Below are 27457 nucleotides of genomic sequence, written 5' to 3' on the forward strand. Positions count from 1 at the left end.
CGCCTGCGCGCGCAATGAATGTGTGCGTGTGTGTGTGTGGGACTTCATATATATATATATATATATAGCGTGCGGAGCTCCCGCGCCACTTTCTGTCTCAACGAGACGTGCATACTTTGCGCATACTTTGCACAAAGGAGCCACGACTTCTCACTAAGTATATAAAGTATGATCAAACGAGAACTTCACAACATATAATGGTCACACTATATCCTTGCGAATCCAAAATTTTGTTTATAGAGGTTATACATATTTAAACGTCCCTTTAAAGAGCGCGCATAAAAATACTTCAGTTAAGGTTAGTAAACACGACCCAATTCGAATTCAAAACAAGTGTTTCCAAGACGACGAGCGCACGGAAATTTACAAACATTTCGCCGTGTGCATCGATTACATGATGGCCGAATTGCATCTAGTAGGCACGATCGCATCCGCAAGAAACTTTCAACAGCCCCGTTTATTTTGCAAATGGAGTTTTTCCACTGGTAACGTAGTTTTTACACCAACCTTTGATTTTTCCGTTCATTCAATTAAAACATTTTCGATTTACGTAGGAAATTGAATTCGTAAATGCATATCTGTTTCTTAACTGTTTCCATGTTTGCTTTCTTATCTGTTTCCAGGTAGTGGTTGGAAAATTATAAACGGTAACGGCGAGGGACAGACCCAAGAATGCTGTGACCCATTTTCTAATCAACCAGTCTGGGATCATCCCATCGATCTGCATTTTGCGACACAAACTCTTCAAGGTTCTCCAAAAATCCTGCTGCAAGTGTTTTGTAGAGATAATTTCAATAGGATACTGTTTGTTTCTTATGGGGTCTGCAGTATTCCTTTGAAACCTGGATTTCACTCAATAGACTGTCATACTTGGAAACCAATTGGTTAGATTTAAATTTTAATTTCATGTCTTTTAGTTTATTCTGTACGAATAGAGCAATTATAACATTTAAAAAATGGTATTTTAGGTAACTGGCAAGATAGGCTCAAAGATAAATTTTTGGGTACAACCCTCCAACTAAAGTCACCTGACATTCTAGTCAATGCTGATGATAGGTTTGAACTCCTTACTGAAAGCATGGGTACTGTCCAAATAGATCTCTATGTGCTTGTAAGGAATTTTGATAAGTTTGGTTGCCATTTATGACCAAAAAGATAAGAAAAGTCTTGCCATCAGAAAGTATCGACAATGAGTACAATCAAGAGTGTGACTTTAATTCTTTTACAATTAATTTTACTTTTCTTGTTCACACTTGGGCAGGAAGTGCAAGATTCAAATGACTCTTGTCAAAACAATACTCTTTGCGAAAATTCAACAGTTTCAGGAAATAAAGATGAAGATTATGATATCAATGATGTAAATATTAGAGAACTAGCAGGAGGTATATTTAAGAATTCTGACAGTACAAAAACTACTACTACCAGCACTGAAAGAAGTGTAAATAAAGAAGTGGATCTAGAATTGAACCTTGATCTTTCAAAAATTCAGAAAGTATTAGGGGAAAGATCAAAGAATAAATTTTGTAGTTGTGATCTTACAGTAAGTGAAAACAGTTTAGATATTTCACAATTTTTATCAAAATATTTTTAAATAAATTTTTGTTTTGTACTCTAGACTAGCGTTTGTGACATAAATTGTTGCTGTGATTTAGATTGCACAGAGTATCACTTCAAAGTTTTTTCTCATTGTATAGATCGTGAAATTGACAAAGAGAAAGATAATTGGTATTGTCATGAAAAGCCCTTTTTCAGGCACAATGATACCAGGTTCATTTTAGAGAAGATTGTTGATAGTTTATTCTGTGTAGCTTCTGACAATCTTCCTCCGGTATATAGTGCAACTAGCCATTTGGTACGTAATTACATAATTTTTTTTTTATTTTTATATTTTTACAAACATTTCACAATCCTATCTAATATTTTAAATATTCTACAGCAAATTAAGGATGAAAAAAGTTTCAAAAAAGTCATTGATAACAACAAGCCATCAAAATTCAAGTGGACTTTAGAACAAATGAAACTCATTGTTCCAGAGTTCAATATTTCAAATTCATACAGACATGGAGACATATTATGGAAAATAAATAAAAATTCTTTACAACCACTTGGTAAGTATAATTTATGTTTTTCTACTGTTAAATCTAGACGTATTTTAACTCATTCTTTGATTTTTAGAGCTTCCACAAACTGGCTTTGGAAAAGCTTGTGATTTCAAAAAGACTGTTAAATTTTTAGAAGACTGGAAAGATTCTTGTCATCAGAATAACTTAAATAACAAAAATGTTTTTTTGTTTCCCTCAAATTTCAGTAACTTTACAATTGTTGCTCTGCCTTTGAAATTCAACTCACAATTTCTTTTGCAAAATTGTCCAAACAATATTTGTCGTGCAATCAACGTCTCGTACTGCTCTGACTCTTGGACCCATTGTAAAAAAAACATTACTGTTCAATCATACTGTACAGAAAAAAGTGTTTGTTATAATATTGTAAAAAAGATGAGGTACATGATTTATCACAATGGAAGTGAAGGAATCCAAAATATTGAAGTACAAATTCAGTTAGCTAATATCTCTGACAGTTTTAAACAAGAATTTGAAATATTTTACAAATGGATTGGTTTAAATCAATCACTAGTATTTGAAAGAAGTGGAAATCCAGGTTATATTGCAGGAAAACCGATACTTATTGGAACTCAAACGGTTAACAAAACTGGTGATGTGGAAGTTAAGTATGTGATTTTTAATAAAACTCATCAACACTTGACCCTACCAATGGCTGACAGAACAGGTATGTGCAGTGAAGTTGAGAGTTACCCAGTAAAATTTTTAGAAGACTTGAAATTGAAGTGCTCCATTGTCGTGAAATCAAATAACTTTTCAACATCAGCTTGTATCAAGTTACAAAATCGTACGTTCGAATCGATCGTTAATTTTATGATGTTCAAAAACTTTGAGAAAGTTAATTTTGAAAGACAGTTTGTCTCTAAATCTGGAAACATTTCTGACAATGGCACAGAAAGTTGGGCTAAAATATTTTTTGAGAAAATACCACAAAACGTTATCACTGCGCAAATAACGGAAAACGAAGTACAATGTTCAGGTTTAGTTACTTCAGTGGTATTTGACATTGTACATTCATTAATATCAAAACCTGGAACTAACAAAAATCACGTGATTTTGGGAGTTGGTATAACATTTTCACAAGAAGTTGATTTAAAGTGGCCAAAGTGCACTGGGAAAAATTGTCAAGAAGTATTACAGCTAGATCTTGTTAGCTACGTAGCATTTCATGATGTTTCTAGGCCTACAAGATATCATATTGCTGGAGGGCCAAATTTAGATATAAGCTTACCATACGATTTTTTCTATCCATTTTTAAGTCATTCAAACTCAATTGCACCGATTCAAAATTGTATAACTATCCATCATATTTTTATTATGATATTTATCATCTTAAGTGTTTAAATATAAGTTAACTTCGTGTAAACAAAGAACTGAACCATGCTTTGTATTCAATTTTACGCAATGTAAAAAATGCATATTTCATCTTTATAGATTTTCGAATTAATTATCCATGGATAATATATTGTAAAATAAACAAAATTATTTCAAATTTGATAGAACAATTAATTTATTTTAAATAATAACATTTAACACTTGTAAAAGTAATCGCTTCATAGTTTTTTCTTACACTTAGGTTTTTTTAAATAGTAACATTATGATATAGACCTCATGCTTTTCAGTTCCATGTAGCATCTTTAAAAACCAAAACAAGTTAAAAGCGACTTTTCCTTTATGTACATACTTTAGAACTACACCAAATAATTTAAATATTCCATTTATGAAAATACTTAATTGTAATCAATAAATAATTTGATACACAGCTGTATACTAGACAAAAATTAGACAAGATAAGACAAGATGAATTCTGCATTTAATTTGCAGTTTAACACATTACGGAATGTCGATGATGACGCACGACATAAAAAAATCGGGCACAATTCAAAGCGAGGATCCAGCCTCTGAACTACACAAAGGCTTCAGTGATTGACACAATACAAGAATATGGGCTTTCGCCTTCTGGAAGGCTAGGATCTCCTGTCTGCAATGAGATGCCACGATTATCAGTATCAGCATTTTTTTTTGTAGCAAGTTTTCCATTTGCATGGGACTGCCTGCTTCATTTATCTAACCTTTTTTTGCCATAGCGATGCCCAAGCCCAAAACACTTGCAATACCAACAATTACTCCTCCTGCTATAGCCATACCTTTCAGACCCTCTGGAAATAATGAAAAATAATATTTATTTTATTTATAATCTCATAATATTCTTATTTGGAAATATTACTGTCAATAGTATAATACCTCTATCCATCTTTTTCTTAATCAATACTTCTAGACGTTGTACTTGTGTGTTCCCTGGTTCAATTTGAAGAAAAGCTCGAACATAGTGAAGTGCTTTGGAGTATTCCTATAAAAACATTACGTTTTACATTTCTAAGTAAAATTTAATATTTTTTAATCACTTAAATACTTAAATAAAAGCCTAATAAAATTATTTAAAAAATATAGATAATAAATGGGAAAAGTACCTTTATTCTTGCATTGCCGATTGCAAGGTAGTACAAGCAGTCCCTTTTCTCGCTATCACCATTTCTACCATACAAATCTTCCAATAGCATAATACCTTTCCTTATGTCGGCAGGATACTTGCTTCGAACCAAACACCAGGCATATTGAAATTGTACTTTTTGGTCGACCGTTCCACTGAGCAACTGCTCATTATAGATAATTTCGAATTTCTATAAAGACAAAGAAAATTTGTATATATCAAATATAATGACACAGCATATTTATTGCGTCAAGCTAGATCATTGTAATAAAAAAACATTGCAAAGCGGAAATGACGCAACATCCATATTATTGTTGACATTTTTGACAGATCTCCGGATCCCGTTAATAAATGCGTTGTAACGATTATAAGTAGACGTGAGTCATCCATCTACTGAGATCAGTAGATTGATTTCAACGTAAAAAGAAAAATAAACGTTTAATTCTTTGTTGAGATGTGCCCAAACAATGATTTTGCACGTGAAATAGAGTAAATGTCAAAACAGGACGATTGTTAACATGAATATTTGATTACGAAAAATTGAATAATAATTGTTTATCAAATATAACCTCCAAAAAAAGTGCAGGGTAATATTTCCACGGTCACAGCGAGGTAGGGAAAATGCAAAACCGCAAATCATAATTTATCAAGAACTAAAATTGTTTTAACAAGCAGCAAAGCAGTAAATAAGAAGCCTGAATAATCTTACTTTTAAATCTTCCGAAGAAACGATCTCGTCCAACACGTCCTCCATCTTGCCGTTCGCAAACTATAACGAAAACCAAGCGAAAATCTTTATATATATATATATATATATATATATATATATATATATATATATATATATATATATATGTAGTGTGCGCGCAAAATCACTAAGCGATGTCTATAGGTTATATATGTAGTTTAGCAAAAGAGAATTAAAATTAAGGTCCAAAGATCAAAAGCGTTTTGCCATAATTTCTCTTAGAGTTAAGTGGTACAATAAATTTCAAGGTTACGCCTCAAGCTCGAATGTTAATATCAATTGTTTTTGACAGCATAAATGTGAATCTGATATTTTCTCTCTTCTGAAACCGTCCACATTGTCCGATTCTTGCGACGATCAACGCGTATAATGAATAAAACACAACAAATAAATACATTATAGTTTTATAAATATTTTAAAGAAAATTGTCTTGATACATTAACAACTTATTATTATTCTTATTATCATTTTATTTAGATTTTCATTGTTGTTGAATTACATAAAAAAATAATAATTATAAAAAAATCTATGCAAGCTTGTTTTATTGGATTCGACATTGATCGTAACACATACTATTACAAAACTAGAACCTTTTTTTCGCGTAGAGGATCCGTTTCAGATACAGTATAGATAATTTATCTATAATTAAAGGAACTTTCAATGTTTCCAATTTACTACTCTGGTTAATAATTTTTCTAATTCTTTTTATTGCTAATGTTATAGTTTTTATCTGAAATCATTGTTTAGGATTTTATTCCTCACTCATGATTACTATACTACTGTATCTAATTTAAAATGTAATAAATCAGAATCTTATAGTAAAAAATTTTTAAAAACACAAACGATTTTAGCCTTTTCTATATATACATTTTATCATGTTTAAGCTTACAAGAGAAAGCTTTTTCTTGTAAAGTATATATTTTTGAAATGATTGTGCTATAATATTTTTTGTCTTCCACGTAATTCTTAATTAATAATAAATATATACTATATTTATCAAGTGTATCATTCTATTGAGTCTTTTTATTAATGCCTGCTGAACATCTGTAAAACAACAAAGTAAACAAATTAAAGTTAAACAAGAAAAATGCAACACCGAGCTGCACGGAGGACACATAATAATGGCGTTTTTCCAATTAGAAATGTCGCCCCCAGTTCCGCGAGGTTAGGTTAGAAGAACTCCCGGATAAGGTTGGGTTTGTTTTTATATCCGCGGTGTCCGCGCGCGCTTGAGCGCTTTTTTTTCAAACTCACCTCCGCGTGTCCGCAGCTTATTACTCTCGCGAAAATGCAAAATTTGTCGAGAAAATCGACATGACAGCGGACAGAGTCAGTAGTTAGTAGGAGGTGGGACGCCAAGTCGCCAAGTGACGCGCAGTACGCTTCAAGGAGCTCTTGTTTCGCTCAGGAAAAAAAACAGGTGCAAAGAGAAAGAGAAAAAGAAACAGGTGGTCGCGGCGCGATTATTTAAGAGCGTGATTTTCCAAGTATAATATGGAGAGCAAGACGCAGGTGAAAAACGAGCCGCAGGAACAGTCGGATAACGATGCTCAAAGTAGGTTAAAATAGCTAGGCTATGCTTTTGTTGAAGCTTTTACCATATTTGTTTGTTTAGTTTTCGCTCTTGAGCTTTCAAGTTTTGTCTTGGCTTATTTCAATTTTTTTTTCAAGTTATCACTACTTTATCGTTAAAGAATTATTAATTTATAACAGATTATTTTTATACTGTTAATTGTACATTTCGACGCATTTTTGGTAAGTTTCCTGACTTAAAATTGTGTTTACAGAAAAAGAAAACACTTCCAATAACACAGAAGAGAGCCCACAGGTGAAGAATGATGCCATTATAAAAACTAAAAATCCTCCATCTGAGACCACCATATTATCACCACCCCCAATTCCATTGGCAATCAACAACATATTTTTCGAGTTATTCTATGATGGGCCGTATGATCTAACATTATCTAATCGGTTATGGGGTATTCACAGAGTGCCGCCACCCAATAGAGCTATAGTTTTGTCTGAGATCACATTCTCGTTGTTCAACGTTTCGATGTCACCTTCATACAAAAAACAAGTATGTACATACTTTTCTGAACAATCAGTTAATTTTTGTCACATTTTTGACAATTCAAAAATAAACATTTGCTTTTAGGTAATATTTACGGAGCAATTAAAGTTCAAAGCTTTTGTCTTAGACAAGCTTGTAGTTGAGAAGACCTTGGATTACGAAAATACTCGAGAGGACTTTGAACAGTCTTTTGCAGAAATAGTCAACATGATTGTGTGTAAGGGTGGACCTAATATAGAAGATAATCAAGATATATTGTTGAGATGTGCATACAAAGACTATTATAGTAATCGATGGAGACACAAATCGTGTACAATAATTATTGAGAAAGGTGAAGAGGTCTGTAGGCCATGTTCATATCTCGACAAGTATTTTCAAGAGTGGATAAAGTACAATTTAAAAGATAATAAGTAGTATGATAAGTGCTTTAATTTTCACATAAAGTAACATAATAAAAACAGAAGACCTAGATTATAATTTGAAAAAAAATTGGAAATAATTCCATGTTGAATTGACAGCTTTCAACAATATTTTTTATATACATAAATCATTCTTTAAGAATCAAAAAGCAATGATTTTATTGCTTTTTAAAATTATTCTATTTATCAAAAAGTTTCATGTATATTATATATACTTATTATTTACACTAAATTAATTAACATCTTTTAAACATCCAATCATTTATGATTTATTTTTCATAGACTGAACGTACCTAAAGATCAATTAGCTTTTTTGCTTTTATCAATGACTGTGAGCAATAACATTTATGTACGGTGTGATTTTTGTAGTATTATATATTATTAACTATACAGTATTTATCACAATGTGTAATAACTTACATATTACAATTTGTACTCTCATAATTATGACAATTTTCATTGTATTATCTATTTACTATGTCATGCTTCACAAAATAAGTTGTTCAACTGTTTTATTGTCGAATAAAGTGGCAACCCCACAACTGTATAGAAGTCTCCGTTCACTTTCTCCACTAAGCATCCTCCAATTCCTTGTATTCCATAGCCACCAGCTTTATCTCTGCAGATGTATAATTATATTTTACCATCCATCGTTTTCGATAAAAATAAAATAACACTTACAGTGGCTCTCCGGTTTCAACATATGCTCTGATTTGCTGTTCTGTTACATGTCCAAATGTAACTTCAGTGGACTCCCAAAATTTTAATTCTTTTTTTGGAGTTTTCAAACAGACACCTGTAAATACAGTGTGAGTTTTCCCTGCAAGGCTGAAAAAATATGCACATGTCAAAGATTGTTTTAATGAAATACTTAATTGAAAAGACAATACATACTTTGATAATATGTCAAAAGCATCTTCTTCATCTTTTGGCTTTCCATAAATTGTGTCTCCTTGAGTGACAATTGTATCCGCACCAATTATTAAAGATGCTTTAGAATCTTTAGCTTCTTTCAATCTTTCAAATACTTCTTGAACCTTATGTGCAGCAAGATCAGCTACAAAATCACCATGGCTTTTATAATTACTTCTATTTAAATTTTCATCAAATGTTGAAGGAATGACTTCTGCTTTTATTCCCTATTTAAAATAATATATCAGTCAAGCACTTAATAATCAGCAAGGATATTTTATAAAATTGAATTGCAACGCAATAAAAAATTATGTTATTATTCTTTTTATAGCCAATTGAATTTAATCAACACAAATATTTACCAAATTTTGAAGTATTTCTCGTCTTCTAGGAGAACCACTTGCTAAAATAATTCGCCCTTCTAAAAGCGTTTTTGTTGTCGATTTTAACATACTTAAATAATTGTTGTTCCTTTTGACTTCTATGAAACCGAATCTTATCAGAATAATCTGATGTTGACAAAAAGTACTGACGTTTCTCACGAATGGCTTATTCTGGTCAAGAAGGTTAGGAAAAATCAACGCACGTGTCAAGATAATCTATAAAATATATGTACATATACTCTTATCATATATATGTGATCTATCAAGTCATCTATTTTAAACTATCTGTAAATTTATACATGAACTTTGCTGTATAATAATACATATTGTAGCTATATTCATACCTTATTTCATTTTATAAATGTAAACTTGCGTGTATTAGTAATAAATAAGTAAATAAAGACAATATAGTTTGGTATACAAAGTTTATTTATTCTTTAGCGGATTGGCGGTAAAAGGGGTTGTGGGAAAAAAATGTATGACAAATTTGAGTAATTTGACTTATCAAATTTTACATTTCATACAATATTGTTCATAAAAATACGCAACAATTGTTTCGAAAAGTGATAGAAAGTTTAATTACATTTTTAGTAAATACCCGTGTAAAAGTGAAAGAATATTTTGTAGTAAATATATTGGAAAATATTACATTTGAAAATGTAAAAGCGCTTATCAAATTTTGTTGCGCGATATATATGTTAATGTTTGTAAATGTTCGAATGCTCAGAGTTATCAGTATTCTGATAGATTTTAAGTGAAAAAGTTTTTGCAATAAATTTGTTTACAATATTTGGTGTATACATTAAAAATTGAGTCGTTTGACGTGTATATAAGTATCTGTATATATTTGAAATTTCAAAAACTCAAAAATATATAGGAATAACGTAAATAAAAAAATTGGAAAAAATTATCTAAACATAAATAAAAAGTTTTTAAATTTACATAAATACACAGTGACAGTTTTTGATTTAATATGTGTTTTAATTCAGGGAAATAATGGTAATACGATGTTGATGATAATGATAATAATACAACTAATAATAATATAACTAATAATAATAATAGTAATAATGATAATAGCAATAATAATAATAATCGCCACTATGATTCTACAATCTAACAAAGTTATTAAATATTTCCTTTATACATGTACTACAGCTTTATTTTTTAATGTCATTAATTTATTTACTTATAATTTATTTATATGTTTATTTTCATAATATTTGCTTGTATATTTATCTCATTTCTATATTTTTGTTCCAATGATTGTGGAATATTGTGTTAATTATGTATAATTCAACACCCGCGTAATGATTTCGTGCTTTTTTTAAGTTAGTCAATGGATTTGTTCCTTCAGCTCAAATGAGATTCAGCACATCTGCTTCAAAATTCATAATAATCTACATGAAGAAGTTGTAAACTCGACCAGAAATTACAACAAACTTTATAGAATACGATACTCGAGGTTGAAAAAGCACCCACGTATTATAAAATATAATGTAAAGATCATCAATTATTAAAAAAAGGAACCACATAATATTTGTATAGCTTTCCTTTTTATTTTATTTTTTCGATTTACGAAGTACGTTGATCAACATAAATACAATCCATCAATATCGATACACTTGAGTCTTAATTTCCATTAATGCATTTATAAAAAATCTTTTAAGCAAGTATATGCTGCTAGGTTTGTATATGTTTTATATTGAAGAACCTGATTGGCTTATAAAGTTTTACAATTCATTCTAAAAACTTTGTATGATTCGTCAAGACTATAGTACGTATGTTCTCAAAATTGAAATACTACAAGTCTTAGTCACTCTTGGAAGAGCTATAAGGCTTTTCTGGTAATTGTATAAATCTCACGAAACTCAGTTTTCCCCTTTAAACCTGCTAGCTTAAGTATAAAAAGTGTGTAGAAAAAAAAGGCACTTTGTATAACGCTGTACTTGAAAATAGGAAGGTATGTCCACGTCAAAATCGCAAAATTTTTCCCATTTCCTTAATGCGACTATAAAAAATCATTCTTCACGGCAATGATGTGTTTCAGCGGAAAATTCCATGATTTTGTTTCCTTTTTGTTTGTTTATCTTGCACGAAATCATTAGCGAGTATTTTATATCGCGCGTTAGTGTAAAGCCCCTCGAATCGGTAAATACATATCTAAAATTGTTATGCTACCCTGCCTTTTCTTATCGGAGCGAGTGTTTTATTTTCTTATAAATCTTTATTCTTCGCGCGTCTTATGCTCTGCGCACATTTTTGATACTGAGCGAAGAATCGCGGAAACGCACTTGCAAATGCATCAGGTCTGCGATTTAAGGAGAAAGTTCGGTCGCGTCAACCTACACTATCTCCCATGACTTCATTGTCAGACGCCACTTTGACCTCCTCAACAGGTTCCGTTGTTACTGTGGATGCCTCTGGTTCACTTTGAGCGTCGACGAAAATCTATACCGAAACAAAGCAATCATGAATAACTCTAATTTATCGAATTCAAAAATAAGATGAGAATTATGCGAATGCTTTTCTTACTTCTTTATTAGGTCCATCGTAGCTTGTTGGTTGGTTTACTTCATCATCTGTCGTTACTGCAGGGATTGCTGCAATTGAAGATCATTCTCAGTTGTACATTTAAATCACAAAAAAGTTGAATCACAAAAAAGTTATGTTCGAACTGAAACTTACGGTGTTCGGTTTGTGTTTCAATTTCAGCTGACGCAGAAGGTACTTCTGGAGTTTCTCGGCGTTGAGCCTCGGCATCAACTGCATGCAGACGTTCACGACTTCGCCGTAATTCTTTTCGCAGTCGTTCTCTCTCTTCGTCTCTTTCTTTCACGATTTTCTGAAAATAGTTCAACATAAATATAAATATGCGTTAACGTATATTCAATATTCGCAAAAACAGCTTGTTAACTTACGAGTAGTTGTGATAATTGTGAGGTCAGCGAGTTGCAGAATGGCTGCAGAGTTGATACTGGGATTGCTGGCTCGAGTGTTCGAGGATGTACTCTTGGAGTCGGGCATCCTGTTGCCTTGCAGCCGTCGGAAGCACTCTCAGTCTGGGTGGCGAGAACTGTCTCTGTTTCGCTTACCGTCAACGCTGAGTTTAGCAGCTCGATCAATTGATTCGCTGTGAAAGCAGTATAATGAATATAAGCTATTGTTTTTTGTTGTACTAAATTAATTTGTGTATACACTCGTCTATTTACCTTGACCGATAGCTGCGAGTATAAGTTCGGAAGGTTCTTTTTCAACAGCTGGAAGTTCAGAGACTGTTTCGGTAACAGGTTGAACCTCGGTTTTTGGAATATTTAGTATGTTTTCGACTATGCTTTGTTTTTCAAGCAGAGCTTGCTTGATAACTTCATCCTTTCTTCGCAGGGATTCTAAGACAATGAGGAGTTATTTTATTTGTCAGAAAACAATAAAATGAAAAAAAAAACATATCGTCTTAGGTACACTAACCAATGGGTGTAAGAACTGGCTCGGCCACGTGTACTGGTCTCTCCTCGACGTGCACCTCGATGGGATCGATCAGTGAGCTCTGTGTACAGGTTAGCAGTCGAAGAGGCTCGCCCGTACTCGTCGTTCCAGCGATACCTGCTAAACCGGCGACAGGGCTGGCGCCGCCCGCGACGCCTTCCTCGGGCTCCGGAAGCTTTCTCCTACCTTCAATTTTAAGCCCGGGTTTTACCGGGTCAGCGCCTGCTGCACCCTCTTCGCTTGCTGCCGTTGCTGCAGCTGCTTCGTCGTCCTCAGTAGTTACGGCGGCCGCGTCAGTTGTTTCCGTGGGTTGTGGCTGCGGTCGGGGTGATGATTGTGTGGGCGCTGTAGCTACTGTCGGTGAATCGATCGTTGCGACCGGCGAGTCCTTTCGCTTGTCTTGCTCGAGCTTCTCCGCGGCGCGAGTTTCATTGCTGTTTTCCTGCTAAAAAAGTAGACGTAAATAATTTAATTACTCAAGTCTCTATTTTCTTTTATAGGCACATCTCACGTATCGAGTGAAAAATCTGAGACTAACCGTTTGCGCGGACGAAGGTTCCGGTAGCAGCTGCTCCTCGGATGACTCGACGAGATCTGTAGACGACGAACTCGGTGGCATGGGCCTTCTTCCCTCTCTGTCCCTTGACTTGTGCACTTCCGCTGCCTCAGATATGTGCTTGCACCAGAGTTTCCTTTCTTCGGACGAAGATGCGACAAGGTCGTAAATCTGCGCACCGTTCTGCGACGTGTTAACCAGATAGAGCGAGTTTTTATCGACCGCATTGTGCCTGACCAGAACTGTAGATACCCTGACGATGGGACTGAGGACTGCATTCGACTGATTCGTCTGATTGATAAACTTGAGGGCGTACTTCTCATCCTGACGATGAAGAAGGAGAATCGTGTCGTCGAGAAGAACGACATGCAGATCGACGGGTTTGGCTTTGGCGACAACGCGCCACTGAAGAGGACCCTCGTATATGAGCCGACGCTTGGTGATGTCGAGGTTCTTGAACTCCTGGACCGTTGGGTGTTCAAACTTGTCGAAAGCCGAGCGATCGATCGTGTGCTGAATCTCGGCTAGTCGATGGTAGTCCTCGGCCTCGCGCACGGCCTGATTGACTCGGCTCAGGATCTCGCGACTGCGCTCAAGACTTCGCAATACCGCCGCCTTTTCCTTCTCGTTCTGCTCGGATGTGTACTTGGCCAGGTTGTCGAAGAGCAGCGGGTACTTGGTCAGCCGAAGCATTCCCGTCAGTATGTGGTCCTTCAGCTGTAGCCTGTTTATTTGATCAAGCGTTCAATTAGTCTAAGTAAAACAATAATGAGTAACTGGAAAAGCGACTATGATTCTCAAAAGAAAAACTGACCTCCGGCAAAGGGGGTTGGCCTCGACTTCGTTGAGGAATGAGTTGAGCTTGGGATCCTTGCGTCTTTGATCGCGAAGGGCGCGCAACGCGACCTGCTGTTTGGCGCAGTACTTGGACGCGGCGCGTTCGAAGATTTCGCCGGCCTCGCCGTCGAACATCTCGAGGAGTAAGTCGCCGATATCGCCGACACAGGGGTTCTCCTTCTTCCTGCGCTTCATCGCCTGGTTGAACTGCGAGTGCAGCGTCACCATCTCGTCGAGGTTCGAGAAGAGCAGGTGGATCTGGTCGGGAGGTAGAACCTGCGTTTCCAACAGCGGCTTGTGGAAGACTTGTGAGAGGACCTTGAGGGCACGCACGTGCGAGCGCTCCGTGTGGAATAGTTCTGAAATTAAATTGAACGGTACTTTGTTATAAAAGAGATGCTTTTGTTATTGCTACATAACTTTAACTATAAAACTGAATCACAAGCTAACGTGGAGCAATATTTGTAAACAACAAATTTTTTCCTAACCATTGATGACCTCCTGCCTCTTCTTCTCGGCATTGCCGAGTCTGGCGAGGACCTCCTCGGCGACGCCCTGACTCCAGTCTGGTGGATCAGGCTCGACATCGACGTCGCTGTCCCATGAGGCTGAAGCGTTGGCGCCGGCTGTCGCTGGATGCACCTGCTCCAAACTGGTGCTCGGACTGTCCAGGCTACGCGTCGACAGGCTACTATTGGACGAGCTGCCCGCTGAGTTGCCTGGGAAAGCGCCGCTCGCATCACAGTCACTTTAGTAGAACAAAATATAGATGATTAGTAATTGACAATTATACTATTGATTGATGGTTTAGGGCACTTTGAGAAGGGGATTGTTGGCATTTATTTAATTTAATGGATTGTAAACACATTGTTAGGGAGCGTTGTAGTCGTTCTATTTCTATTTTTTATGGTTTCCTCTATATTTATACGTGAACATTTTTTTAAGTTATTTATCACACTAACACTTGAGATGATCCATACTAATAGTTTGTTTTTAGGTGAATCATATAAATATTCGTTGAAACACTTTAATTTTAAGAAGAGCCATTTGACCGTTCCGAAAATCATTGAAAATTTTGCATATGCGAGATATACTTTTGGCAATGTTACGTACGTAAGTTCGGCGAATTTTTTTATAAATAACAAACTCTTGTATCATATTTAATACACACTGTAATTCAGATTCCAAGAACGTGAAACACAGGCGTGACTGCGTGTATTAGTAACTGGAAAACAAGTTCGATGATATCACTAAGCTACTTTTGCAAGACATTTTTCTAACGCATAAACCTCGCCGATATATGGACATCAAACAAATTGGAACGAAGCTAACATCTAAGCGCGTCGGCTCTTTTGGCACGAAATTCGATGATTTTTCACGACTGTGGAATTTAACCTACTTTCGCTGGTCAGCGTGTTTTTCAATGACTCCCTCCCTCCCCTTAGATAACTGAACTATAAATAATTACGATTTTCGGACGAATTAGCCGGAGCAAACAACACAATGCGACGGTTAAGGCCGCATCGTTTTCCTCTTGGCGCTTGATTCTCCGTATTTTCATAGACAATCGCATCGATAAATTATTTTTATGGTTATTGTAGACACTTATGCAAATGCTTACAACGGCTGTAAAGGCTTTGCCGAGAAAGAATATACTGTCATCGAAGCCGTTCAACTGTAAATATATAGGTTGCCAACAGCTCCAGTCGAAGCCTCGCAAGTCGAATCGTCGAGATTAGCCGGTTAAAGAGAGATTTTGCTTCCAAGAAAAATGTAAAAATAATAGAGCAAACGCCGATGCAGGCATCTTCGGCCATTCATGAACGAAAACAAAACGATAGCTGAACTCAACGGCGGCCATCAAGTAACCGGAGAAGCTTTCAGAGCCGTCTCGCCATTTTTAATCGACGCCGACACACCTCTGTTTCTCAAAGGTTGTTCATGAATGAATGGCGCATAGTTTTAAACTACGCTCGGATGTGATCGATTTCGCGTGTATACATATGCCTTATATCGAACAGGTGTGTATACGTGTCTTTCGAGAAAACGCATAGCTGGCAGGGATTCTCGTTTTAGTTGCGTCGAAAGTTTGATAAACAAAGGTCGCTTCGCGCGCGTGAAAACATTGTTTCGTCGAAAATTCATTTACGCCGTAAGGTGACTCGATATAATCTCCTCTTCGCATCGCAATTATGAAGCGGAATCCACGTACAGTACTAATCAAATATAAAAATCGCTTTTCGCGACAAGCGCAGCACCCTATACACCTATACAGCGTCTACGGTCAAGGGAAAATTTCTGTATCGACTATCCGTCCGCGCGGATGTAAGTAATAAGTCTTAATGGAAAACTTTGACATCAAAAGCCTCGACATAATGTATCGCTCGCTTAATTAATCCTCGCGTCCCATTGGACACAATCGTCATCCCATTATATATGGATCCGCAGCGACACGTGCATGTGCAGAAAAGAAGAAGAAGACGCTCTATTCATTCTATTGTAAAAAATGCTCATGCCCCGGGCGCATATTTCAGAGAGAACAATAACCCCGGCGAATTCGATATCCATTGCGCGCTCGGGCGCGTATATGGACATTATAATGCGACACGCTCTGGTCATTAATCTCTCGAGCCGCCGCTTTATATACTGCTCATACGCGGCGTTATCTCCCTCGCGAGCTCTCGGATTTATTGCGATACGGTGCGCGCGAGCTTTTGGAAAAAGCTTCGCACAGGATTAGAATAACTTTTTATCCGCGCACGACGCCTCATAAATAGCCGAGCTTTTACGCTTGCATAAGCGAACGAGATTAAAAACCTCGTGCTCTTCGACGACAGGCTTAAAAATAGCCCTTGAATATTCAGGCACGTGCGCGGCGCGAAGGAAGATAGAAAAAAGAAAACAAGCAAAACAGACAAGAGGGAGAATTATACGAAGTAGATGCATATAGCAGCGGTGATAAATCAAAATCTGACTGATACACTTGCCGCAGTAGTATAGTAGGCTACAACGTGATATAAGAGCTATCGGGTTACACAATATTTGAGCTCTTTTTCGAAAAAAAAAAACAGATCGCAAATAGGTAGGCGAGTCTCAGGAAGTATACGACCGCATGAGCTTGGACTCTATACCTCTCGGAACGAGTCCTTCTCTCGGGCACGAGTAGTCCGGCGGCTTCCTGATCGGTCGGCTCGTCGACGCTGGCGCTGCTGGACTTGCCGATGGTTGGCGCGGGCTCCATCGCCTTGCGCTGCTGCACCGGCTGCTGTCGCAGCGCCGCCAGCTCACCCTCGCCCAACGCCACCAGCTTGACGACTGTATGTGAGCTCGGCCCCCTTGACGAGTCTTATTTCACTTGTCCCACTGCTGAACTCTCGACTTTGTCTCTCTTTTTCGTCGCTTTATTTCGTAGAACGATCCTCGACTTTGAAGCTTACGCGCGAAAAAACATATTCGAATATAGACACCATCGAGTCTCCTCTCCTCTCTTTTCGCCGGCAATTGCGGTCGGGGACGTATATAATCGCGGAAAAGAAGAAGAGAAAAAAAGGGCAAGTGTGTACACAGGACAAACGGAGTATGAAAAAGGCCAGTCGAGCATTAGCGTCGCAAGCTGACATTTCACTCGACACGCTGGCCCCTTTTTCGCGCTCCGACGCGCGTCCATCCCTCCTATCCGCTTCTCGGCTCTCCTCTATATACGTGTATGTATGTATGCATATGGCTTATAGACGTTTCTCTCCCTCTCGTCTATGACTGCGAGGAGTGCCCTTTACATTTGCAAACCATTTGCGACGTTTCTTAAAATTCCCGCTATACCGCCTATTGTAAGCTACATGCAACGATACAAATCGTCCCGAAACGCACCTTTGCCGCAACCTAAAATCCTAATACATCGTGAAGACGAGCCATACGAGTACAGCTATTATATATAGAGAGAGAGAGAGAGCGGAAAAAGCGCAGCGCGCGGGGGATAAGCAGCTCGGCGATATATAGGAAACGAGAGGGGCGAGCCTTATCGAAGCCGCTCCTTCGGCCGTCACTTTAATCAAGCCTTCCAGCACACAGACGTCGTTCTAGTTTTCCTCTCGTATTTGCTCTTTCTCTCTCTCTCTCTCTCTCGCGGTGGCAGTGCTTCCGAAGCCCCGATTTTTGCGACACCTCGATCGACAGCAGTCACCTGTCCATTGTCACCCGAGGAAACTACTAATAACACTGTATAGATAAAAATTTCTTTTCAATGTAATTGCCCGTCATCGGCAATAGCTCAAGATAAGCCCCGCGTAGCGAATAAATCAATCATATCGCCATATAATACAACGCAACGTCGTCGTCGCCCGTGTGTGTATATACTAATGATATATTAACAGGCTAATGACGATAGCGCCCACAGCGAGAACCGTTGCAATACCCTTTCCCGTATCGATCAGCCTCTATACGCTACAACGTAGGCGATCACGCGCCGCCGAAATTAATAAGATGGCTCGTAAAAGAAAAGACGACGGCGCGCGCAATAAAAAGAAAACAATCGTCGTCGAGTCGGTGGCAGTCAGTCGTAAAAATTCTCGCGACTCGCGAGCGGATCGATCTTCTCTCTTATTCTCTCGCCGCCGCCAATGCTATATACCACCCCTTCTAATTTCCTCCCTGTCACCGGGTCGTCCGTGCAAACACACGCTGCAGCGTTATATAGCCGTGATGCGCCACCTTTTGCGAATATAGGCCTCTATCTCGTTATGGAAAATGCGCGGGATCGATTCGCTGCTGCTGCTGATGGGACGAGAATAAAACGCGCACTCGGTGTGGAGAGTCTATATGGGCTTTTCTTGGATTGCGGGTTATACTCTTATATACGAGATAAAAGACAGCAATTACAAAGAAGTAGATTAAAATCCTCTCCATCACCGCCGGGCGGCGTAAATCCGGGAAAGTCCGCAGCGTCGAACGCCAGGATCAACCCTTCAACGCGACTTTTCCCCCCGAAAACAAAGCTCCAGCCCTCACCTGACAGCCGTATATAAACGACGATTAAAGCTCAGCGCGTGGAGGAAGAATAAGTAGTCGCGGCGTGATATCCTCGATCCGGTACGATGTGTATAAAGCCGCGCAAATGAATCACGTCCGTGAGGATATTATCGGCTCGCTCGCGCGCGCGGTAAAGTTCAGTGATTCACTTTTTACACGCGGAAATGCGTTGCGCGTCGCCCGAACTTTTTCAATTCGGAAAGTTGCGCGCCTCGACGCGCTTCCTATTAATTAACCGGACACCGGCTCGTGTTATACGAGCTACTCATTCTCTTTCTCGTTGGGAAGAATAAAGGAGGTGGAGAAGAAGAAGAAGAAGACTCGTAAACTCGAGATAAGCGATGATATTCCAAGCTCTCAGCTCCTTCTGACGAGAGACATTGTCCGCGGAGAGTTTTCCGGTTTTAATTCGACGCGCGGGAATCAGCTCTTATATTTGAGGATTTTTAATTCGATCGTCAGAGTCCCACCCACTCCCCCGCGCGCAGCATCACACCTATACGCGAGCTGTTTTCCTGAGGGTAACCGCCGTTCTCCTCCCCTATAGATCGAAGAAAAGAAAAAAGTCCAGTCCGGAGAGACCTATATACCGCCAAGTGTCGGGTGGGTGTATACGTAAGTATAAAGGAAGAAGGTGGAGGCTCGGCTCTGCGGGGGGTAAACAAACGTCAGCCATCGCGGGGCTGTTTGCCGCTGGATTCAAGGCTATAGCAGAGAGAGAGAGAGAGAGAGAGAGAGAGAGAGAGAGAGAGAGAGAGAGAGAGAGAGAGAGAGACGGAAAAGGCAGCAGCAGCAGGCCCGGCTTCATCGCCGATCAATAAATTCCCCAAGGAACATCACCTATACGTGTGTGTATAGCTGTACACTCTTATAGTCTTTTTCTCGAGAGGTGAGAGACCCGACGAACTCGCGGGTGTATTCCGCAGTATTAATTGAAATTTTCGCGATGAAAAATAAGTTACGCGCGCGACGAAAAACTCCTCTTACAAACATTTTCACGGCTCTTTTTCGATATTACACATTATCCGACCACGGGAGCGTTCGACAGCCCAGCGATCGGCAGAAAAATAATCGGGAAAGTCTGGACTTAATTTTAGAGCGCTATTATTACCGTAGAGGCTCGCGCGCAGATAAGAGGAGCCCAAATGCATTCGAGTGCCCCCCGCGAATTCTCTAACGCACGTGCGCTTCGTGACGATCGGAGATTATTTTAAAACTGCTCCCAGTGGTCTTTTCTCGAGTAGGAAGTGCCAAGTCCATCTCTATACCGCGAGCTTTCCAAGACGACGCAGAGCTTTTCTCGTCGTGTATATCTGCGGCGAATCCGCGCTGATGAATCATTATACCCACGGCGCGAGTCGCGAGAGAGCTTTCGGAAACACGTATAAAATATCGGCTGATGACTGCGCGTTTTATTAACTCTCGCGAAAGCTAGTCCGTTTATTTATTTTCTTTTTTCCTCGCGTCTATATAACGTATATATCTCTACTATACTTTGATCTGTCGCGGACTCGAGAGTAACTTTTCCGGCCGAATTGACCAGGGCACTTGGCGTTACCGAACACTCGCAATGGTAATTATAGCACAGCGTGACGTAAAGCGCAAAAAGGAGCTCGTCGTCGAAAAAGGGAAAAGAGAGGAGACTCCGTGCGTGTGTGTCTGTATTAGAAGCCGTCCAACGAGTTGCATTGCTCGCGATTTTTGACGTCAGACGCCTTCTTCGTCTAAACTGCGTCGCGTTGAAGAAACCCTCCAACGGCAATAATCACCGATTACACTCTGTCCTCTCGACGCCACACGCCGCGAACTTTATTACACCAGACGCAATCTACGAGACTTGACTAAAACTCATAATTGTTTTTTAACAATTAACAATAACACTGCAGAACACTCGCGAATCGGCTGTAAGGTGTGCGAGCGACCGGCGCATACGTACGTGGCCGGCGACGGACTGAGGAAGTCCAGGCGCGCGGGTTATAAACTGTTTTCGAGCCTGCGCGCTCTTTTTCGAGCCGAGAAAGAGAGAGAGAGAGAGAGAGACTCTGTCCGTGTACGAGTGTGAAATGTGTGGGTCGAGGTGTGTACGTACGTGCGAGGGTGAACGCTATAGGAGAAAGAGGAGGTAGTGGAATTCAAAGATAGAAGAACGGGATGGGGTGGGGGTGGCTGCGCGTGAGAGTATAGCTTGCAGTTTCCCCTTTTTTTCTTGTTAATATTTTCTTTCGTGATTAGGTCTGAGACGAAGGTGCGACTTTTGGATTTTGCAGACATCGATGCTTATGACTTTAGTTCGGTGCGAGTGTAGACGCGCGCTACGAAGATATTTGAGCAACGAGAGGCAGTAAAAATCATTGGTCTTCCTATGAAATTTCATTGTGACTCGCGCGTTAAAGTTTTAGCGGGACATCGAGGTTATTTTCATAGTTCTTCCCGAGGTCCCGCGAGATTATCGCGTAGTGCGCGAGCTTTTACGAGGGAATCGGATTTATTAAACGTTAAGTGCTTGCTTCAAATGCGAGAAAAATCTTCTCAATGGATTATTTTTGTTTAAAACAACATCAAAAAATTAACAAGAGCCAGGGATTATTCGGTGTATCAATCAAGCTCTTAGTGTACACACGATTAAAACGTAAACGACGTATTTCAAGTTCCAACGAACTATTATTATGACAACCCGTAATAATTCATTCGATGCCGCTGCTGCTACAAGCTTCTTTAACGACGGCAGTGAAACTTATTTTTAAAATCATTGTACGCGTCGCGCGCCTCGTTTTTCGACTCGGTAAAACTTCGTCACGCGGAGAAAAACGTTCTAGAGTTGACTTAGTTCTAAAGATTAAAATCCCAAGTGATGCATTGCAACTCGGCTTATTATTATTTCTACTATATGCGGAAGAAAAATCGTCGCTACTGCGGAGGGACTACCAATGCGTAGTAAGGAGGGGAAGAGGAGAGGGTGCCAGAATTAGTGGCGAGATAATGTATAAGTGCGCAACTGCGCTCGCAGGGATAAAAAATCATGAGGGGGGGGGGGGGGGGGGGGAATCCCGAAAGGAAACCTTGGGGGATACCCGAGATGGATAGGCGGAAAGTACGCGGAAAAAAGGTACGTTGATAGAGCGGCGATCAATTTCAGGAGAAACTTTTTCGGCACGACGGTATGTATTGTGCCGTCAAATTTTGAAACGCAAGATCAATTAACGATCTCGTTTCTCTCGAGAGAAATTCTGAAGCGTCAGCGGGAAAAAAAGTCGAAGATCAGGGTAAAGGCGAGGCGAGTATATAGATTCTTGCCAAAAGCTCGCGCGGCGTTCGTCGCTCTCGAAGGTCGCTTTTGAGAGACGACGCGCCGGCAGCTTAATAAATAAGTTGGCCGAGTTTTCCGACCGTGAACGTGTTGCTTCATCTTGAAACGGAGACTCGAGGCGAAAGAGGAGAAAGAAGACAGAGCGAGCGAGAAGAGAATAAAGCGTCGCGCGCCGGCTGTTACCTTCAGACAGCGTCGCCGAAGCTTTCAAGTTCGCCGCGCGGATTCGAACTTTTCTAGAAAACGCATCAGCCTTTATTACGAAGCAAATTAAAAAATTGCATCAACTCGTAAAAGCATTCGATGCAAAAAAAAGCTCACCCACTCAGGGTAGATAAAACGCGCCTGCATACATCCCCCGATCTAATCTATAACAACGCGCGAGTGCACAGGTGCGTCGATCCTCAAGGCCTTCTCGGTGTATGGGTGGAAATTATAATCGACACACAAGGGAGTCGGTATTATAGAGCTACGCGACGAAGGGAAATATAACGCGTCGGCTTCTCCTCGAGAGATGACGTTAAAAGTTCCGAGTACCGGAGCTGGCGTTTACCGACTGCCATAACTTTGAATTGTTCGAGCGGCATAGGCTGATGTCGTAAAGTGTAATGAGAGGAAAAAAGTTCGCGCAAGGATTTTCCGGGGGATGGAGTTGGGAGGAGATGCTATTATTTTTTCTCTAAAGTTTTATGAACTTTGTGGACACAAGGTATATCGTTCGCGTTTTACAGGACGAGAGAAGGGAGTGGAAAAATATAATTTTTGATGTGTTTCGGGGAGGTTATTGCTCTCTTTGTATGCAGCCCGAACCTTAGCAACGCAAAGCTTGCGATGCCCAGTTAAAAGCACGGAAAGCTTTTTCTGTATCGTGGTACAAGGCTAATAAATCTTATCATACTTATTGCATTTCACACCCGGATAGCGAGTTTCGTGAATAATATAATTGCAAATGCCGGCGACGTTCGCGTTTCTTTTTTCGTTGTTAAATAAAATTTTGCTCGAACTCAAAATGAAAATAGTGTGCGTTACAGCTGTTCTAAATCATCGTCGTTCGCTTGGAGGAACGAATTAGTCAACTATATACAGCTATAAAAGCAATGTGTTTACAATGACCATTAAAAGTCTTATTTGGCCTGTCGTGTATAGCTATACAAGGCGACTACTTTGAGTCATTACTTTGAAGATCACCTCGGCGAGTTTACGCTCGTAAGTTCACGGGGATGTTTGATCAATTTATAGAATCAGGGCATTGGAGAATCGTAAAAGTAAAAATAGAGAATAAAGTCGAAGCAACGACTTACTTAGTTTTCGAGAGGTTCGGGTCACTAGTTTTCCGCTTCTCGCGCAGTTGCCGCTGAAAATTCAAATCGCATGAGTCGAATGAAAATCCACCTTTACAATAGCATCGTATTGGTTTGAAAAAAATTATCGAAGGTGCTCACCTTGTGTATCCGCTCCTTGTAACTTTCAGACCTGTTTATATTCGACGTCTTTGGCTTACTGGAAATATTCTGCTGCACCCTAAATAATCGCAGCAACAGAAAAAACAGCAAATGAATGCAAAATCCAATAAAAAAAAGGTAGGTATATCTTTTCCACCCGAAAACACATAGCAGCCGCACTCCTCGAGAAACTCCCTCCTTCAAACTCAATATCTTCTCTCACTCGACTGAACTCAAAAGAAAGCCCGACGTTCGCGGAAAAAAAATACGAGGAAAAGAAAAGGTGTGGATGTAGAAATAGAGGAAAAATGTAAAAAAAAATATATATATATAAAACAAGTGCGATGATATACGTACATTTCGGAAATGTCCTCCCTCGAGGAGGGGTCGTCCATGCTATCGGCGTGATCGCCGCCTCCGAAGCCGGAAACGCGGCCTCGCTCGCTGCCGCTCCGTGCGCTTCCTGCCGGACCACTTCCGCGATGCTCTCCTGCGGCAAAAATCAGAGTTGTTGACATGAAGTTCTCTAGTATATGTGTGTGTACGGATAGCATTGTCGTCGCAGAGAGAAAAACGAGTGTTCAAGATTCTTTTGTGTCTCCAGAGAGGTTCGTACGTAATGTCGTATGCTAACGCGCATGCAGCGGAAAAAATTGCGCAGTCATGATTAAATGAAATTTGTGGTATAATTCATTAAGTTTGTCGAGCGATAGGATCGAGGTAACGAACAGTTAATTGACAACCTACTTTCGCACGCATCCCTGGCTTAGCCTTCATAATGTATACATATAGGTTGGTGTAAATAAACACAAGTATATGTACCGAATCTATATTTAAAAAAAATGCTTTCGAAAACGATCCAATTAGCAGTCCGCACGATCGCGTCGATCTGAAATTTATACCAGGGCCTGTCTGAAGGAATTTCCATTTAAATGTGATTCAAATGGGATTTCCTCCTCGACGTGTGGTTCGCGCAGTGCGATATGAAATGAAAACTTCTCGTGTTCCCAGAAACTACATAAATAATGAAGAGCAAACGGCGAAGCTGTACGTCGAATCCTCCCTGAATTTCCAAGATCGGAAGATACAGAAGAACCAAAAATAGCCTCACCAAATTCGAGTCCACTCGAAGTAGACGAAGTCAGCAACAGCTCAGACAGTCCCCAGCACACGAAATCAATTAATCTCCTCCGCGCATCGGAGAAGAAAAAAAGTCCTCCGCGTACTACATCGCCGAACGATCTCACAGAACAAAACCGCACCGAGACGACAAAAGAACAACTATACTATGCACACACAGTGGAGCAACCGCCTCCTACTCCTCGCTTATGTCATATCAATTACAGCGGCCGCGCGCAATTAAATAATCGAGATAACAGTCCTCCTCTCAGTCCCACACATCCGCGCGCGCTCTCTCTCTCTCTCTCTCTCTTTCTCTCTTGTTTTATCGACTCCGGGTGGATTTTTTCCTCTTCTTTCCCTTTCCGGAGGGTTAGAGCTAGCGAACGGCTCCGCGTGTCTACTGCGCCGACAGACGGGGAGGAACTGAAGACCGCGCGCGCGAACCGGCGAGCCGAGGATAGGTATAGCGCAGAGCGCAACTGCTGCAGAGGGTGGGAGCAATGATAGCGGCGCTGCGGATTTTTCGAAGGCGATGCAGCAGCAGCAGCAGCAGCCATCCTCTATTAGTCTTCGATAGGAAAAAATGGATTCGTATTTTTAAACTCCCTGCGCACGGGCGGCGCCGCTAAATCACTTTCGAATAGACGTGAAAACATGGGAGGAGGAGGGTTCATTGGAACTTTAAAAGGAACTTATGCTAAAAATAAAGAGGTGGCTGATGTTGGTTACTATAATTGAGCGACGTGTTTTTTCCGATTAGTCAAAAAAATCTCGTTTCTTTCTAACGACGACGACGACGACGACGATGAAAACGTGCGCTTCTCTCGATTGTTTATATACGCGAACTCGTCTCAGGGTTAAACGTTCTCGCCAAACCCGAGCCGGTGAAAGACACAGCTCTTAAAACAACAACGCGGGTGTACCTAGACTAATAATCACAGAAATCCGTGTCCGCCGAGAGAGAAAAAAATCCATCTCCGAAGACGAGCAATAGAAAGAAGAGAGAGGGTCCGCGCGCGGCTTCCGGCGGCGCTAAAAATACGCGGGCCGTGCCTCTCTTACACCATTTTTGACGATCCCCGCATACGTGATCGTCGTTCCGAGCCCTAAAGGAGGAGGCGCGCCGGGAATTAGCCGATAGAGCACGTGCGGCTCGCGTCTGACGCCGCGCGGCGACTCTATATAACGAGAGGGCTCGCGATGCGTGCGGTTCGCTCGAGTGGCTAACTTTGACGCTGATGAGAGTTTGCGCGAAATTTAGTCGGCGCGCGTCGCTGATTGGTAATTCGATGAAAGTCAATTTCTATTATCGAGTTTCATTGTAATGAGAATTATACAAATCGTTGTCTTTATCTTCTGAGACTATATAGAACAACGACAATGTATGCAGGAAAAGAAATCAAAGTTTATACACGGCTCGTGGAAATCTTCATAAGTCGTGCATCGGAAGACCCGCTCATCGGCGCACGTACACACATACATCAGTATTTCCGCGCGCGGTGTTTTGAGCTCCTGCCAAAGGCGATTTAACGACTGCGGGTTAATTTAAGACTCCCGCGCCAAAGCTAATCAGTCGGTTTGACGAATGCGAGCCGACGGATATGCATTAGTTTACACACACACACAGAGCTTTCGATATTTTCATTGCCCGATTGACTTTTCGCGGAGAGTTGCGTAAACCGACGCGTTGCGATGGCTGTTCGATTGATTCGAGTGCGGCGCTGGGCTTTTAGTTTTGTGCAGTGTATAGAGAGATTTTCATTGCCAGATAAAACGAATGTATACGCGTACACACGAGCGCAGTGTATATGATGGATCGTTGTGGTTATAACTGTGGGAGGGGAAAAAATGGAGTTGCGGCAACGATTGAATTATTCAACGACTTCGAAAAGCTTGTTTATGCATATTATGCGCTGTTACCGCAACGAGTCGCTTGGTGTGTCTATGCGCCTGTATAATTGTGTATAGGGCTATATTGGATGGGAATTTTAGTAATAAGCTGATTAAAGTTCGCATAAGCTCTAAGTAATGCCTCGAGTTCACTCCGGTGCTTTCACTGATTTGGGGGACTGTATATATATTGCGACTATATAAGTCCTGTGAGAACGTGAATGAGTTTAGATGTCAGGTGCACGCTCGAGGGCCCGTCGGATTTTTACAATTTTCTAATGCTTTCAAAAGCGAAGCTTCCAAATACCATTTAAAAATGGACGTTTGTTATATTACACCCCGATAATAGGAAATTTTCCGAAACCAAAATCGAAAAAAAAGATTCGCAGAATATTCCATGACGATGCAAGAGAAAGGAACGTCTTTTTTCCCAACGCATATGTATACACACGCACACAAACCACGCGCAGAACTTTCCTCGACGCGCAAATTGCGAAAGGAAACTACTGCACGCGAGAAGGTAGCCGGAGCTGGAAAAACACGTCGCGAGGAGAAGGAGCGTCTAATGGAATCGCGGAAAGGCTCATCGTCGCCGTCGTAAAACCGGCCAGCGATCTCGCTCCGATAGAAATAAACAGCCGCTCCGCG

The 27457-nt window shown here is 40.1% G+C and overlaps 5 protein-coding genes across 15 annotated transcripts in view; 2 read left to right on the plus strand and 3 right to left on the minus strand.

The window, feature by feature from the left end:
- Positions 1 to 87: 87 nt before the first annotated feature.
- On the plus strand, positions 88 to 3990 carry LOC100124200 (tectonic-3). 2 transcript variants are annotated; one of them, XR_004345083.1, is made up of 6 exons: positions 88 to 485; positions 624 to 884; positions 969 to 1540; positions 1695 to 1852; positions 1937 to 2108; positions 2176 to 2354. XR_004345083.1 is itself a non-coding variant. In XM_016982885.3 (6 exons), the coding sequence occupies exons 3-6, from the start codon at positions 1190 to 1192 to the stop codon at positions 3462 to 3464; spliced, it is 2049 nt and encodes a 682-aa protein (XP_016838374.1). In that variant the 5' UTR covers positions 89 to 485; positions 624 to 884; positions 969 to 1189; the 3' UTR covers positions 3465 to 3990. The 2 variants fall into 2 exon arrangements, 1 of the variants encoding a protein (XP_016838374.1); XM_016982885.3 differs by having other exon boundaries at positions 89 to 485; positions 1616 to 1852; positions 2176 to 3990.
- LOC100115745 (mitochondrial fission 1 protein) lies at positions 3606 to 6697 on the minus strand. 6 transcript variants are annotated; one of them, XM_032601110.1, is made up of 6 exons: positions 6614 to 6697; positions 5321 to 5380; positions 4592 to 4801; positions 4365 to 4470; positions 4193 to 4279; positions 3606 to 4101 (listed from the first exon to the last, which is right to left on the minus strand). In XM_032601110.1, the coding sequence occupies exons 2-6, from the start codon at positions 5363 to 5365 to the stop codon at positions 4088 to 4090; spliced, it is 462 nt and encodes a 153-aa protein (XP_032457001.1). In that variant the 5' UTR covers positions 5366 to 5380; positions 6614 to 6697; the 3' UTR covers positions 3606 to 4087. The 6 variants fall into 6 exon arrangements, with proteins under 6 accessions (XP_032457001.1, XP_032457002.1, XP_032457003.1 ...); XM_032601111.1 differs by lacking the exon at positions 6614 to 6697 and adding an exon at positions 5859 to 5933; XM_032601112.1 differs by lacking the exon at positions 6614 to 6697 and adding an exon at positions 5797 to 5912.
- Positions 6056 to 8401, plus strand: LOC100678707. Its single transcript, XM_003424588.5, has 3 exons — positions 6056 to 6914; positions 7147 to 7436; positions 7515 to 8401. The coding sequence occupies exons 1-3, from the start codon at positions 6854 to 6856 to the stop codon at positions 7842 to 7844; spliced, it is 681 nt and encodes a 226-aa protein (XP_003424636.1). The 5' UTR covers positions 6056 to 6853; the 3' UTR covers positions 7845 to 8401.
- On the minus strand, positions 7842 to 9529 carry LOC100124201 (dTTP/UTP pyrophosphatase). The gene is made up of 5 exons (XM_001608046.6): positions 9489 to 9529; positions 9124 to 9360; positions 8744 to 8988; positions 8531 to 8677; positions 7842 to 8468 (listed from the first exon to the last, which is right to left on the minus strand). The coding sequence occupies exons 2-5, from the start codon at positions 9211 to 9213 to the stop codon at positions 8330 to 8332; spliced, it is 621 nt and encodes a 206-aa protein (XP_001608096.1). The 5' UTR covers positions 9214 to 9360; positions 9489 to 9529; the 3' UTR covers positions 7842 to 8329.
- A 575-nt stretch (positions 9530 to 10104) lies between these two features.
- Positions 10105 to 27457, minus strand: part of LOC100124202 (rho guanine nucleotide exchange factor 12) — a 34517-nt gene continuing 17164 nt past the window's right edge. For 3 of the 5 annotated variants that reach the window (XM_016982855.3, XM_031932466.2, XM_031932467.2), the window contains 12 exons: positions 24155 to 24287; positions 23799 to 23876; positions 23657 to 23713; positions 14512 to 14771; positions 14001 to 14382; positions 13169 to 13910; positions 12613 to 13075; positions 12357 to 12533; positions 12066 to 12277; positions 11833 to 11989; positions 11680 to 11747; positions 10105 to 11595 (listed from right to left, as the gene is read on the minus strand). In XM_016982855.3, coding sequence (XP_016838344.1) covers positions 11485 to 11595; positions 11680 to 11747; positions 11833 to 11989; positions 12066 to 12277; positions 12357 to 12533; positions 12613 to 13075; positions 13169 to 13910; positions 14001 to 14382; positions 14512 to 14771; positions 23657 to 23713; positions 23799 to 23876; positions 24155 to 24287 — 2840 coding nt within the window. In that variant the 3' untranslated portion in view covers positions 10105 to 11484. Of the gene's footprint in view, positions 11596 to 11679; positions 11748 to 11832; positions 11990 to 12065; positions 12278 to 12356; positions 12534 to 12612; positions 13076 to 13168; positions 13911 to 14000; positions 14383 to 14511; positions 14772 to 23656; positions 23714 to 23797; positions 23877 to 24154; positions 24288 to 27457 lie in introns of all 5 variants that reach the window. The other 2 variants (XM_031932470.2, XM_031932469.2) reach the window with 2 other exon arrangements.

The sequence above is a fragment of the Nasonia vitripennis genome, chromosome 5 (assembly GCF_009193385.2).
Source record: "Nasonia vitripennis strain AsymCx chromosome 5, Nvit_psr_1.1, whole genome shotgun sequence".
Lineage (NCBI taxonomy): Eukaryota > Metazoa > Arthropoda > Insecta > Hymenoptera > Pteromalidae > Nasonia > Nasonia vitripennis.

Bases quoted from the DNA above. Each gene is read 5' to 3' on its own strand.
- LOC100124200 (XM_016982885.3), top strand. From the start codon at position 1,190: ATGAGTACAATCAAGAGTGTGACTTTAATTCTTTTACAATTAATTTTA. The intron at 1,541-1,615 runs GTAAGTGAAAAC...TTTGTACTCTAG, and splicing joins TTTGTAGTTGTGATCTTACA to ACTAGCGTTTGTGACATAAA. The intron at 1,853-1,936 runs GTACGTAATTAC...AATATTCTACAG, and splicing joins ATAGTGCAACTAGCCATTTG to CAAATTAAGGATGAAAAAAG.
- LOC100115745 (XM_032601107.1), bottom strand. The intron at 4,802-5,320 runs GTAAGATTATTC...TTGTCTTTATAG, and splicing joins TTTCTTCGGAAGATTTAAAA to AAATTCGAAATTATCTATAA. The intron at 4,471-4,591 runs GTACTTTTCCCA...ATGTTTTTATAG, and splicing joins TCGGCAATGCAAGAATAAAG to GAATACTCCAAAGCACTTCA.
- LOC100124201 (XM_001608046.6), bottom strand. From the start codon at position 9,213: ATGTTAAAATCGACAACAAAAACGCTTTTAGAAGGGCGAATTATTTTA. The intron at 8,678-8,743 runs GTATGTATTGTC...ATATTTTTTCAG, and splicing joins GCTTTTGACATATTATCAAA to CCTTGCAGGGAAAACTCACA. The intron at 8,469-8,530 runs GTAAGTGTTATT...ATACATCTGCAG, and splicing joins GTTGAAACCGGAGAGCCACT to AGATAAAGCTGGTGGCTATG.
- LOC100678707 (XM_003424588.5), top strand. From the start codon at position 6,854: ATGGAGAGCAAGACGCAGGTGAAAAACGAGCCGCAGGAACAGTCGGAT. The intron at 6,915-7,146 runs GTAGGTTAAAAT...TTGTGTTTACAG, and splicing joins GTCGGATAACGATGCTCAAA to AAAAAGAAAACACTTCCAAT. The intron at 7,437-7,514 runs GTATGTACATAC...ATTTGCTTTTAG, and splicing joins CACCTTCATACAAAAAACAA to GTAATATTTACGGAGCAATT.